This window comes from Gopherus flavomarginatus, chromosome 3, assembly GCF_025201925.1.
Source record: "Gopherus flavomarginatus isolate rGopFla2 chromosome 3, rGopFla2.mat.asm, whole genome shotgun sequence".
NCBI classification, from domain to species: Eukaryota; Metazoa; Chordata; order Testudines; family Testudinidae; genus Gopherus; species Gopherus flavomarginatus.
Genome location: NC_066619.1, coordinates 266,086,166 through 266,099,382, shown reverse-complemented (window position 1 = coordinate 266,099,382; position 13,217 = coordinate 266,086,166). Strand labels below are relative to the sequence as shown.

General features: G+C 37.5%; 1 protein-coding gene and 1 long non-coding RNA gene across 4 annotated transcripts in view; one reads left to right on the top strand and one right to left on the bottom strand.

The window, feature by feature from the left end:
- GRK4 (G protein-coupled receptor kinase 4) overlaps positions 1 to 9,555 on the top strand; it is a 102,550-nt gene extending 92,995 nt beyond the window's left edge. For all 3 annotated transcript variants that reach the window (XM_050947708.1, XM_050947706.1, XM_050947709.1), the window contains 6 exons: positions 1,753 to 1,842; positions 3,811 to 4,019; positions 5,008 to 5,145; positions 5,924 to 6,061; positions 7,551 to 7,679; positions 9,419 to 9,555. In XM_050947708.1, coding sequence (XP_050803665.1) covers positions 1,753 to 1,842; positions 3,811 to 4,019; positions 5,008 to 5,145; positions 5,924 to 6,061; positions 7,551 to 7,679; positions 9,419 to 9,472 — 758 coding nt within the window. In that variant the 3' untranslated portion in view covers positions 9,473 to 9,555. The remainder of the gene's footprint in view (positions 1 to 1,752; positions 1,843 to 3,810; positions 4,020 to 5,007; positions 5,146 to 5,923; positions 6,062 to 7,550; positions 7,680 to 9,418) is intronic.
- Positions 1 to 12,750, bottom strand: part of LOC127048395 (uncharacterized) — a 69,244-nt gene extending 56,494 nt beyond the window's left edge. The window contains exon 1 of the long non-coding RNA XR_007773641.1: positions 12,595 to 12,750. This is a non-coding gene — a long non-coding RNA (uncharacterized LOC127048395). The remainder of the gene's footprint in view (positions 1 to 12,594) is intronic.
- Positions 12,751 to 13,217: the final 467 nt, after the last annotated feature.

The window sequence follows — 13,217 nt, the reverse complement described above, 5'->3', positions numbered from 1 at the left end:
CCCCCAAGAGTAAAAGACTTAGTCTGAGACAATTACAAAATGGGGCATCATCATTTATGTAAAATCTATTTTTATCACTGTCTTCCCATTTACAGGAATTTTTTGTGAAAAGTCTAGTTTGTGTCTAGGATCTTCCACTCGTGTGCTAATTTATATTTGATATTCCTCATTTTTATCAATTGCTTCTAAATGCTCTATGCAAAATTATGTAATATTCATACTACAGTTATGCTTAGAGACCCCACTGAGATTGCCCTACTATTCTGGGCACTGTACAAACATGTATGAAGACACTGCCCCTGTCCTAAAAGCTATCAAAATGTGTTGGTTTTTTTTATCTTGTTACTAAAACTGGTTGGAAATTTTCCATTTAAATGATTTTTCCAATGGAAAATACAGTTTCTACAGAACTGATTTTTTTTTTTTGCATGGGAAAATTTAGATTTTTGCCTGATTATTTTGATTTTTTTCCCCACAGTATAAAGATCAATTAGTTTGTTGAGAATAGATCCAACCCAAATCAACATATTTTGGTTTGTTGAACTGAATCAAAATATTTAATTTTGATTCAGTTCAACATTAAATTGCAACTGCCTGTGTTGACACAGTATCTCATGAAAGTTGTAGTTTGGGTAATTTGTGTTGCTCCCATTTTTCTCTATGGAATGGGCTCCCTGGGTGGACTCTCTCCCCTGATGCACTATTGTCTTTCCTCTCACCAAGCAACATGGTGCCTTATGGGAGTTAAATGAGTGTAGTGTATCATAGTAGACGTAATCTGATTAGGGAGCCTGGCCCATGCAGAGGAATAAGGGCACGACACATCTGAATTACAACTCCTTGAGGCATTGCAGAACCATTGGCTGATGCAGTTTAATGTTGAACTGACTTGAAAATATTTAATTTAATTTTACACTTTCAAAAATTTTTGATTTGGAACTTGTTCTCTGAAACATTTTGATTTAGTATGTGAAACAAATGTTGAAATATCAGAATTTCCTGTGGGATGGATATTCTGCTTTCCACTCTGTTCTACTTATTACAGTGTCTTCGAGAGGAAACTAATAATTTTGCATAATCTTTTTCATGTAAAGAATTAAATGGAGCAAGCTCCAATGTTCTACTAAGAAGTCAAGAAGCTTATTACAGTATAATAAAGACTTAAATATGATGCTGTATTGCCATTCCTGTGGCTGCTGAATAAACATAGGAGTTGAAATGGAAACTCATAAAGCCTATTCAGCCTACAGTCATGTTTTCATGTTAAGTATTCTGTATCATGCTTAGCCACAAAGTTCTTGTGTGAACGTGAGCATATCAGTTCTGTGCCTCATTTTTTCCAATTTGTAAAATGGAAGGATAAAACCTCACAAAGGTATTTTTGATTAAATTGATTAAAGAGCTTATGGCTATGTCTCTCAGGGGTGTGGAATTTACTTCAGGATAACTAAGTCTGTCAAAGGTGTGAAAAATCCATTCCCCTCAGAGATGTAGCCATACTAACCTAACCCCCCTTATAGACCAGTGGTAGGTAGACTGAAGAATTCTTCGGTTGAACTAAATACCACCTCTCAGGGAGATACACTACCTATGCCCATGGGAGAAGCCCTTCTGTTGGTGTAGGTAATGTCTTAGGCCTAATAAGTGATTTGGTGGGATGGAGGGTGAAAGATACTGTGGAAATCCCATATATTTGAAAATGCTAATACTTCATTCCTGTTGAATTTGTGTAATTAATTTCAATGTAAACAGGACACATCAGGATTTCAGATCTTGGATTAGCTGTGCAGATCCCAGAAGGAGAAACAGTCCGAGGGCGGGTTGGAACTGTTGGATATATGGGTATGTAAAATGCCTGTAGCTAGCTAAACCATACTAGTGAGGTCTATTACACTTGCTTAAGTATAAGTGACTCTAGAATACAGAATCATACTAGGTTTGATTTGGTTTTGGGACATTATTAGTGTGAAGAAATGATACAGTATGTGAATAGGTGTATCATGATGTCTGTAATGGCTCATGACAGTGAGTTACAGCCTCAGGGCAGACTGTCAAAAAGCAGGGCAGAAACCGCAGACTGATTGTATATAATATCATTAGATTTCACCAACCTAGTAACAAGCGTGAACTACTAACATACTAACCAGTCTTACTATGCAGTCACAGACAGTTCCCTTGGGCATTCCAGTTTCTTGCCACCCAGGCAAGCTGGACTATGTGATAGATGGTCATTTTATACCAAAAATCACAATTTTCAGGTTACTGCCAGTCCCAAAGGACTAGTCACTTACCTCAGGCCAGTAGTCTTTGGGCTGAGATCCGAGTACAAAGCCTGTAGTTAATCCTGTAATAAACTAACTAAAGATTTACTAACTAAGAAAATAACTGAGTTGTTTTTTTAACAAGGTTAAAAAACATGCACACAAATTAGTTAGTCTTAGGGTTAAAAAGGTACTATAAGCTTCTGTAGTGAGCAGCTCTATATGTCCTTTAGGCTGGCCCATGCTAGGCAGCATGGGGATCTCTTGCTTATGTTTAGGAATATTTGTCCTTGAGAGTCCAGATACCATAAAAAATCCAGTTTCTTCTTGTCAGGGATTTTTATCCTTCCCTCCTCTCCACCCCCTACCCCGAATCCAAGCTGATAGGATAAGTGCTCCTGCACATAACCTCTTCAGGGTGGGTTAGGAGAACAATCAACAAACTCTTTGTTCTGCAGTGGCCCATTTGGATTTTGTAATCAGCGACGACTCCAGGCACCAGTGCTCCCAAGTGTGTGCCAGGGGCGGCAAGCCATGGGGGCGCCCTGCTGGTCCCTGTGAGGGCAGCAGTCAGGCAGCCTTCAGTGGCTTGCCTGCGGGAGATCTGCGGATTTGGCAGCAATTCGGCGGCAGGTACGCTGAAGCCTTGGGACCGGCAGACCTCCCGCAGGCAAGCTGATGAATCTGTGGGACTGGGGACCTCCGAAGGCATGCCGCCGAAGGCTGCCTGACTGTCGTGCTTGGGGTGGCAAAAAAGCTAGAGCCGCCCCGTCAGTAGTCCTTCCAGTTGGCCAGCAAATAACACCTCTTGGGGTAAATTAATATTTCAGACATGGTAATGCTTGTCTCCTAACATTTTAATAGTTACAGAGAAAATGTTTAAACATTACCTTATAACATGGGATACAGATATAAGTAGGATTAATACATGCAGCATCCCACAAGCATTCCATAAAGTCTAAACACATTGTTATAATGCTAATATTTAGTTTGATAATGCCAACAAACAAGTAAGCAAGAATGGTTTCTGGCAATGCATTTTAAAGTATTCAATGAGGCCTAGAGACCTTGGCATGAGTTGGCACCTGGTCTGCCATCTTCATAAGGTCATGTTTGATAAAATTACAAAATTAAATTTTAGATATAGCCATATCAGAAAGTTAATTATTCTGGGTAAAATTTTCAAGAGCACCTAAATCTCATTGACATTGTTTGACTCTAAGCTCCTAAGTGCACAAGTCACTTTTTTGAAAATGTGGCTTGGACTCCTAAGTCACTTAGGTGCTTAGCTTGTGAAAATTTTACCTTCATTTTAAAAATGGCTTAAGGATCATATTAATATAGAAAAGAAGCAATTAAGGACCTACAGTTCGCTGAAAAAAAGAGCCCTTAATATGGGAATGAGGACTTTTTGTAACTCTGGACATCCACTATTGTTGTACAGTCTGTTTTTGGAGAGTGCAATGTTAGCTTAGTGGATTTGTTTTACTGATCAAATAATGGAAAAAAACTAAAACACATTAATCTTTCTATTTTTTATTTTTGGTAGCTCCAGAAATCCTCAACAATGAAAACTATACATTCAGCCCTGACTGGTGGGGTCTTGGCTGCCTAATTTATGAAATGATTCAGGGACAATCACCCTTCAGGAAGCGTAAGGAAAAGGTCAAACTGAATGAGATAGACCGAAGAGTGAAGGAAGACCAGGAAGTGTACTCGCACAAATTCTCAGAGGAGGCAAAATCCATCTGCAGGATGGTGGGTGAAGAGACGTAGAGGTTTGGAAATTAAATTTCTAACACTCTTTAAAGAGCTGAAATTTTAAATTTTAGTGTCTTTATTTTGTTGGAAATTTTTCATAATTCAGGTGACATGGCTTAGGTGACTTGCATAGGTTGTTTTCTTGTGATTCAATTATTGATATGATAGAAGTCCATAAACAGTTCCATGCTGTTGTTGTCAGACTTCGGAACTGAGGACTTCTCTCTTCATCATGTTTGTTGCATTGTATCTTACAAAATGGTGTACTTTATAGATATCGTAGTCCATATCCTCAAGCTGAACCACAGTTTGAACGTAGCATAACCAAGGACAGAGTTAAGCCATCTCAACAGAAGAAACCAGGAATTTAATATTAGGAAGATGTGGTAGAAAAGCAGCATATCAGTTCTCTTGTGTAAAGAAAAAGACCATGTAATAGGACAGCTTGATTTTTTTTTTTTTACCTTTATTGACTGAAGTAAAATCCAGTTAAATTTGGTAGATAATATGCATTTACATCGTTGAAGAATTTTTTAGAAAAATATGTATAAATATATGTTTGTTATTGTTGATTTACAAAAATATCTTGTCTAGAGTTACTGAGATACTGAAACAATTTTAGATCTGCATTTGAGGAAAGGAAGATATGTGGCAAAGCATATATGATCACCAAGTATATAAACATAGAGATAACTTAGCAGCTCATTAAACTATGGGTAGAACCTATAATAATTAAAAACCAGAATGTTTGTAATTTAAACTGGTCTAACGAAAATACTTTAATGCTCTTAAGCCACATATTTCAGATTTCCAGTTATTTAAAAGTTAACATTTTGGTACAGCATTCAGATGCAGATTTCAGTAAGCAAAGGAGCCAAAAAAAACACCTATATATATTTTTCTATTGAAAAATACTGTAAAGAGAATTTTTAAAAGGGCATGTATAAAAGACTAATTCAGTGATATATTTACTATTTCTGTGCAGTTACTTGCCAAAGATCCAAAGGAACGATTGGGGTGCACTGGAGATGGAGCTGCTGCTGTAAAGCAGCATCCCATTTTCAAGAATATTAACTTCAAGAGACTGGAAGCAAACATGTTAGAACCTCCATTTTTACCAGACGTAAGTAGATGAGACAGATGTGTCTAGTACTTAAATAGACACAGTATACTTCTATGCTGATTAAATCAATTTGCACTGGAAAATAGGAAGGGTGCAGAAGCTAGTTATTATCTGCAAAAGGGGTTGAATAGAGAGGTGGCAATATTTGTAGGTGATTGACCTGAATTTTGTGCAAAGACTTAGGAGAGCCCTATCTCCAGATAGTCCTAACAAAACTATTTAAATGGGCAACACAATGCAAATGTAATTCAGTGTTGTCTAATGTGATATTCAGCTGTTTATATGGCACTCTCTTTTGTAAAGGGTTTTGAGACCCATGTCCAAGTACAGCTCCAAGGGGCTGTGAAGTTGGTTCCCCAGCTCTTTAAATCACTACTTCCCCTGCCATAACAAATGAAGGCTGGGAATTGAGAAAGTTCCTGGGGAGTCAGTGGGCAGAGCAGGAGTCAACTGCCACAGCCTCAGGAGGTAAGAGGGAGCAGGCTGCTATAGTACTTCCTTTCTCTGTCAGGGCTCTCCCTGGGTCCTAGTGACCATTAATTTTGCTGCTCTTGGTTGCATGCAACCCACCGGGTGTTATTTCATGACCCCCTACAGGTCTCACACCACTTGTTACACAGTACTAGTTTAGAGAGTGTAGTAGTATCCTTTTGCTGTTCAGGTAAATAAACAGTGAATAGGCAACAATGTGAACCTAAGATATATTTTTTTTTAATTGCCCAATTGTCACTGAAAATAAAGATTCTCTCAAAGAAGCAATCATTGTTTCATATTGCAGCCACGTGCGGTGTATTGTAAGGATGTTTTGGATATAGAGCAATTCTCCACAGTAAAAGGAGTGAACCTGGATACTACAGATGATGACTTCTATTCCAAATTTGTTACAGGTTGCGTTTCAATCCCTTGGCAAAATGAGGTACTGTACTTTGAACAAGTTCTGTTTGTGTTAGTGTAACAATAATGAATATTAAAAAATACAAAACTGTTTAACTTCCTTAATCAGGCTTTATGATTAAACTTCTTTTTTACTTCAGGCATTTGCTCCAGAATGTTACCAACTAACAGCCCCATTGACAATTTGATAGGAGCCCAAGGACCACACTTAATTTGCATAAAAGTGAATAGATGGAAACTGCACCACCCTATGCTTTCGTGAATGCTGCCCAGAAAACAATAGCATCCGCTACAATGAGCACACTTCTTGTTTTTATCCTGTCTCTGAAAGATTTCTAGTACACCTCTACCTTGATATAATGCTGTCTTTGGGAGCCAAAAATCTTACCACGTTATAGGTGAAACCGTGTTATATTGAACTTGCTTTGATACACTGGAGTGTGCAGCCCTGCCCCCCTCCCCGGAGCACTGCTTCACCACGTTATAGCCAAACTTGTGTTATATCGCGTGGCGCTATATCGAGGTAGCGGTGTATTATCATTCAAAGCAGTGGGACCTGAAGGAGTGCCATTCAAAGTACAAAAAAAAAAATTTACTCAATGTTAGCTGTTATTACAGGAGTCTCAAATAGATCATACCTGTGTATTCATGTTAGGAGCAGCCAGGAGCCACAGTACAGAACTCTGTGGACTCTCCTTGCTCTAGGTTTTCAGAACAAGCAGTTATTACTTTAGTCAAACATTACTAGATATTGCTTCCTAAATAAGTATTCCAAACTGACTAATGAATGAATTCATTTAGGACTATGTATAGAGTTAATTCCCCCTACCAATGTGGCTGGCACACTGGATTGATTGTAATTAATGAGATTGCATATCCAGCTTCACCTACTACAGATAAGGCTGCCCTGAAACAGAAGATGGGAGAAAGAGAGATCCCTGTTTATGTATCTGGCATGGATTAAATCCAGTTCAAGAAGTTGTGCATATTGCAGTTTGGGCAATGGAAATTCAGCAGCTGAGAGAGAGAGAGAGAGAGAGAGAGAGAGTGTGTGTGTGTGTGTTGGGGTGGGGGGATGTGGGGCATGCTTATATGAGTGCTTTTATGTTATGGTTCAAGCAAGAATTATAGAAAGCTGGTCTTAGTTTCTTCACATAAGGGTCCAGATTTATGGCTATGCTGTGTCTGCTTTTTTGCCTGATCACTGTCACAAAGCAGCCATAAATCTACTGGATCTGCCTGTGCAATAGAGAGGGTGTGGCTAGAGAAGCAGCTGTGCCCTGCTGATCCTTGTCAGCTGTGTTCCCTTTCCGGGACTGAGAGTAGCTAATTGTAAAATAAAAAACCTTTTAGGTTGCCCAAAGGTGGTTAAAGCTATTTTGTGTCTTCTTCTATGTGGCCCCGGTTCAGCAAAGAATCCAGTTATGCATCTTGCATGAACTGGAATAATGTCTAGGGGTCTTTATATGACTGAGTTTTTCATTTGTATCTCTTCTTTTCTTTCCATGTAGATGATTGAAACAGAATGCTTTCAAGAGCTCATGTATGAAACTGATGTCACTTTGTCACCAGACCTAGATATGAGTAAGAATACTCCTAGACCAAAGAGAGGCTTCTTTCACAGACTCCTCATGAGAGGGGTAAGTACTGCCTGTGGCTTTTTGTTTTTTCTTATACAATACAAATATATAATACCTTTTTGCCTTTGCTTTTTAAATTAATTTAAAATGTTTATCAAATGACAGTCTCTCACTATTTATAAAAAAGGCTTATAATGGAAAGAAATAATCAAAACTGTAGATTGGACTAAATGTAGATATCTGATATGATCAACTGAATGGACAGTGACTCTGAAGAAGAAATGTTAGGAGACAAACATCAGGATATTTTAGGGGTGTATGTATATTTTGAGATAAGTTGTTGTTTGGGAGATGGTGTAGATATACACGGGTTCCCTAATGTGCAAGTTGACTCCACTTCTAAGACCTGATGTTTTAATAAATATCTTAAAATTGAGCAATCTTTTGGAATCGCACCCCAAAATATTTACTATAAAAGACATGAGAAACATAGGTTGTTTTAATATAGTCTACTTGCATATATATTTGACCAAAATAGGCTGTTGACAAGTGTGTTCCACATGCAGACCAGCATATACGTTTTGTTTGCTCTGCACATACAAATTCAGAGTGAAATTATTTTGGGAAGGATGAGTTCATCCCAGTAAAGAACCATAGAAATAATGTTGGCTTTCAACAGAGATTTAGTTATTTTAAATTGCTAGGAACAAATCATGAAGCATCCACATTATAGCTGTGTATTATAATAGCACATTAAACATTTTTGTCATTGATTGGGCATTTGAATGTTGGTGTGAACTGACCTTTTGGTTACAATAAAAAAGACTCTTTAAACAAGGAAAAACAACATAGTACAATTGTTAGAAAATATATTTGATCTATACCGATAAGAAAATTTCCAGTTTGTTTTTAACATAGGAATGATGTGTTACCAGCCTATACATTATTCAGGAATCTAGTCTTCTTTGGATGCCTATGAATGATTCCCATTTAAGTTATTGACAGCTCGAGATCTACACTGGGAGAAGACTAGACATCTGCATTATTTTGATTTGAAACTGTTTATATTGAATGTGGACATTCAATTATTCATATGAGAAATATAAAATAAGAAATATTTTAATCCCTACACTGTCTGAGTATCAGAAAATTCACTAAGGCCTTGAAACATAGAACCAAAATATGTAGGTTAATTTATACAGTAATATGATGTTTTGTTACTGATTCATCCAATACAGTTATCTCTGGCTGATGTACAGGAGGCTACATAACAAAATACTGTTTTCAGCTTTTGCAGGCACTGTGCTATCCCAGCTGGTGAATGAAAAATAATTTGCAAATGTACCAATAGTTCCTAGACTAGCATGGCTGCAGTCAAAATGTTGGTCTTTTGACCACAGTTTTGCTTTGCACTTGTATTGCTGATTATAATTTTTCTTTTGCTTAAGGTGTCCTCAAAAACTGGGCTTTGTATTGATGAAGAATGTTTGCAAATATTTTATGGGTTGAGGTCCTTCAATTGGCTATGAAATACTGTTTATAAATCTTGTCTTCTGTTACTGACTTCACAAGGAAAGAATTAAAATAAGGTTAGATGAAGTGAAAATGGTTTGAGGTGGCTCCTGCTTCCTTTTGATATCCACAAAACTACTTATTTAGTAGAAAAATTATATGAACTCTGTAAAAGAATATGTATGGACTCTATTTAAAAAAACAAAACAAAAAAACAAACCAACCACAAAACACCAGCTGTGCTACTTATTTAACTAAATGCAGCCATTTTGTCTTGTTTTTCTCAGGTCTGTTTTAAATCTGGTTATATTGATGATGAAGAGGAGTTCTCTAGACTCTAAATCAGAGAATTGTAGCCAAAAAATAAAAGGATGAGTGAACTCTGAATGTTTTTATCTATGTAAAGTGTATTATAAATGTAAAAAATTATGTATGGGCTTACAGATATTGTATATTTGTACTTTAGTTTTAAGTGGTAAGATGTATATTTTCACTAAATCTTTATTGTACAAAAGCCATGAGTGCCACTTAAGTGTAAGCATGTATGTGTGATATATTATGTATTTTAGTATGAAGCTGGAAATACTTAAGGGTTTTAAAGTACAGAAACTTACGCTATCTGTGATATGGATGTTACTTGGCTTTGGGAATTATGTTGTTGTTGTTGTTGTTGTTCCTGGCAACTCTACTGAAAGGCACTATGTTTCTTATTCCTCAGAATATTATTTAGGTTTGTTCTCAACAGTAGACTTGTGATACTGATTCGTATTAATATTTCTGGTGTTAATAGCACTTCATTTCTGTTTGCTGTCAGATTGCACGCTAATGTAGTTCCCAAGTCATTAAAATGAAACTGCTAGGAAAAGAAGGAATGAGTTCAGTGCACTGTGACCAGTTTCTGTAAAATACTTTTTACAAGTTTGGATTTAAAGACTAGTTGTTCTTGGTTTGTATATTTGTGTGTAATATGTAATGCCTTATTTTTGAAACAAACTTAATGTCTCCAAATGTTGATATCAGGAGACAGTAATAGATTTCTGACTAAGTATATATATTTTCCCCCATTTATCAGAAAGATAAATGGTTTCTCTGTATCTTTTTAGAATAATTGCCTTTCTATTCATATCTTTGTCAGGAGTGAACACAACAGGAATTCCAGATTTTTTAGAAGTAGTAATTTATGCTTTTAGTCCATAGCTTTCCCCTTCCCCACTCTAGCTATAACTTATTTGAGTAAGGCGTTTGTCTACACTGGAATCAGAACCTTACCAGCTATACAACTTGACTATGTTTTGAATGTTTCATGGTTATTGCTAACAGGATTTCCTTAGGCACTATGGACAGAACTTTTTTCCCTGAGATTGTTAGCCAACTCCATGCTATAGGCTTTCATTTATAGCAAGGATTGGTAAGTTGGAATCTCGAAAAATGGTATGATCTGATCTACCACACAATACCTCCTTGCTTACTGCTATTGTAGATTCTTACATTTTGGTTACAATATTGACTGTGATCATGACTACTGAGTAAAAATAAAACTAATAATTAAGAATCTTTCTGTATGAACTCTTAGGCCTGGTCCACACTACAGCGTTAAATCGATTTAAACAGCGTTAAATCGATTTAATGCTGTACCCGTCCACACTACAAGGCACTTAAAATCGATTTTAAGGGGTCTTAAAATCGATTTCTGTACTCCTGCTCAACGAGAGGAGAACCTTATAATCGATATTACTATATCGATTTAGGGTTAGTGTGGACGGAAATCGAAGTTATTGGTCCCATTCTTTTACTGAGCTACCCAGAGTGCACCGCTCCGGAAATTGATGGTAGCCTAGGACCATGGATGCACACCACCGAAGTAATGTGCCCTAGTGTGGACGCGTAAAATCGATTTTATAAAACTTGTTTTATAAAATCGATTTTATTAATTTCGATTTTACTCTGTAGTGTGGACGTGGCCTTAAACACATTAAAAAAAAGAATAATTCCCTTAGAATCAAGCTCCACTGATATTCTTTCTTAAAGGTGGAACTGGTACTGCTGCCTGTAGAAATGATTGCTCAAGACTTCCCATTATAAGACCCAGTTTTTTGTTCCTTAGAACTCGGCCAAGTTTTAACCTTCTTGGCTGAAGCTATCCATCCCAGATGTCTGCCTGACTCTTTCTACCTACCTGCTAAAATTGTTCAGATGGTTCTAAGATTATATTAAAGTCCAAACAACACATTTTGCCAATGTTAATAATAATCTTATAACTATTTCCATTGAGAGGCTGTAGTGCTTCCACACGTTGGATCAGGAACTTGAAATTTGGGCAGGAGAGTTTACCCCAGAGTCAGGGGTATGCCTTTGCCATCCCCAGAAAAACCTCTCCAAATTTGACCAAGTGATAAGCCTTTGAAGTTTGTACATGCTCAGAGACTTGCTTGACAGCCAAATTTTCTGAAGATTCCACTGCATTGAGCATGCTCCATTCCCCTCACAGCTCCTGTGTGACAACTGCACTGCATTTATGCCATTTGCACAGAGCAACTGAGCATGCTTCAACCCAAGACCCAGAACAGGACTTTTCCTGCAAATGCTGCTCCTGGCTGTGGGGAGTAGTTGTGACCCATGGGCACATGAACTGAGACTGGGGAGACTCTCCTGTGCTCTCAATATTCCAATTGCTGGCACCCAGGTAGTATGGAGAAGGAGGAAATGGCCGCATTGGAATGCCCAGATGTGGGAAATGGGGGCAAGAAAGAATGTGGAGGGGTTGCAGGAACCAGAGGCTTGGCAAAGCAGAGGAGGAGAGGGAGAGGAGCCAGGAGATGGGAGGTTGGATAGACTCAGATGGAGAATGAGCATGAGCTAGGATGGTGCACATAAAAGCAGAGAGAGACAGAGAGGCTAGAGGTATAGGAGTAAGGACATAACCACTGGAGAATTTGGGACATTTACCAGATAGAGAACAGTGATATTGCTTCTCTAATTTGATTAATATAAATTTTACGTTACAACTTCTGGTGTTTAGTGTAGTGATACAAAGGTAACAGTAACAACAGTGGACATATGGAGTGACATATGGACTTAATAGCAGCTTAGAGCAATTTGAGCAAGAATACCATGGCCCCAGCCTGAGTGGTTTTAAATGATGAGACCACAGGTATCAGCTTTAAACAGATTAAAGAAAATAGTATATTTATATTTGCCATGCATGTCAAGGATATTCTCTTTTTTTATATAGACAATACCTTAATTAGGAAATGAACTACTATAACACCCTTATTCTATCTAATCAAAACAGAAAGTTCTATTTCCACAACACAGGACAGCAACTAAGTAAATGAGTGCTAAAAATGTTAGAGAACTGAAAGATTTGCAGAAAGTACAACAGTGACTTCTTATAAATAATCCACAATAAATAGCAAGTGATATCAACCCTTCTCAAAAATCAGAGTTCTTAGTCATTACTCACCTAAGTATGGAAAACAATGCAAGATGCACGCAAGGCTTCCATTGACTTCAGTGGGACCTGTGCTCATGCGCCCCTGCAGAATTTGGACCTTGTGGTGTAACTAAAAAGTATCTGTATGAACAAAGTTTCAAAATTAGAGCAATTGTAACCTAAACCATATTTAGGTGATTAAAAACCACCGAAGTGGTTTTTTTCAGTTCCACCAGTTAAGAAAAAAAAGATTGCAGTTCCTTACTCGAACTGACAATTCATGACCCCAGTTGGCTGGGAGGATGCCCTGTGCAGTCTTGGGCCTCCCTCAGACAGAGGCTGTTTACAAGCAGCCTTGCAAAAAAAATTGACTGTCCTGTCCTATTCTAGTTTTTAACATCTCAATCAGATGAATGTTACTGCTACTTCCTACTGCACTCCCACCCATTGATGTGCTCATTCTTAATTCTTCATATGGACCAACACATATGTACTGTGAATTTGCTCAAAAAAGGAAATATTGTTCAGATATGGGCAAACAAGGAAAATTTAGTTTTTAATCACAATTGTTTAAACCTTTGCCACCTGTCGAAATTTTAGGCGATTGGTAAAGGAGCATTCTTTACAAGCAACAGCATATTGTTTTTATAAAT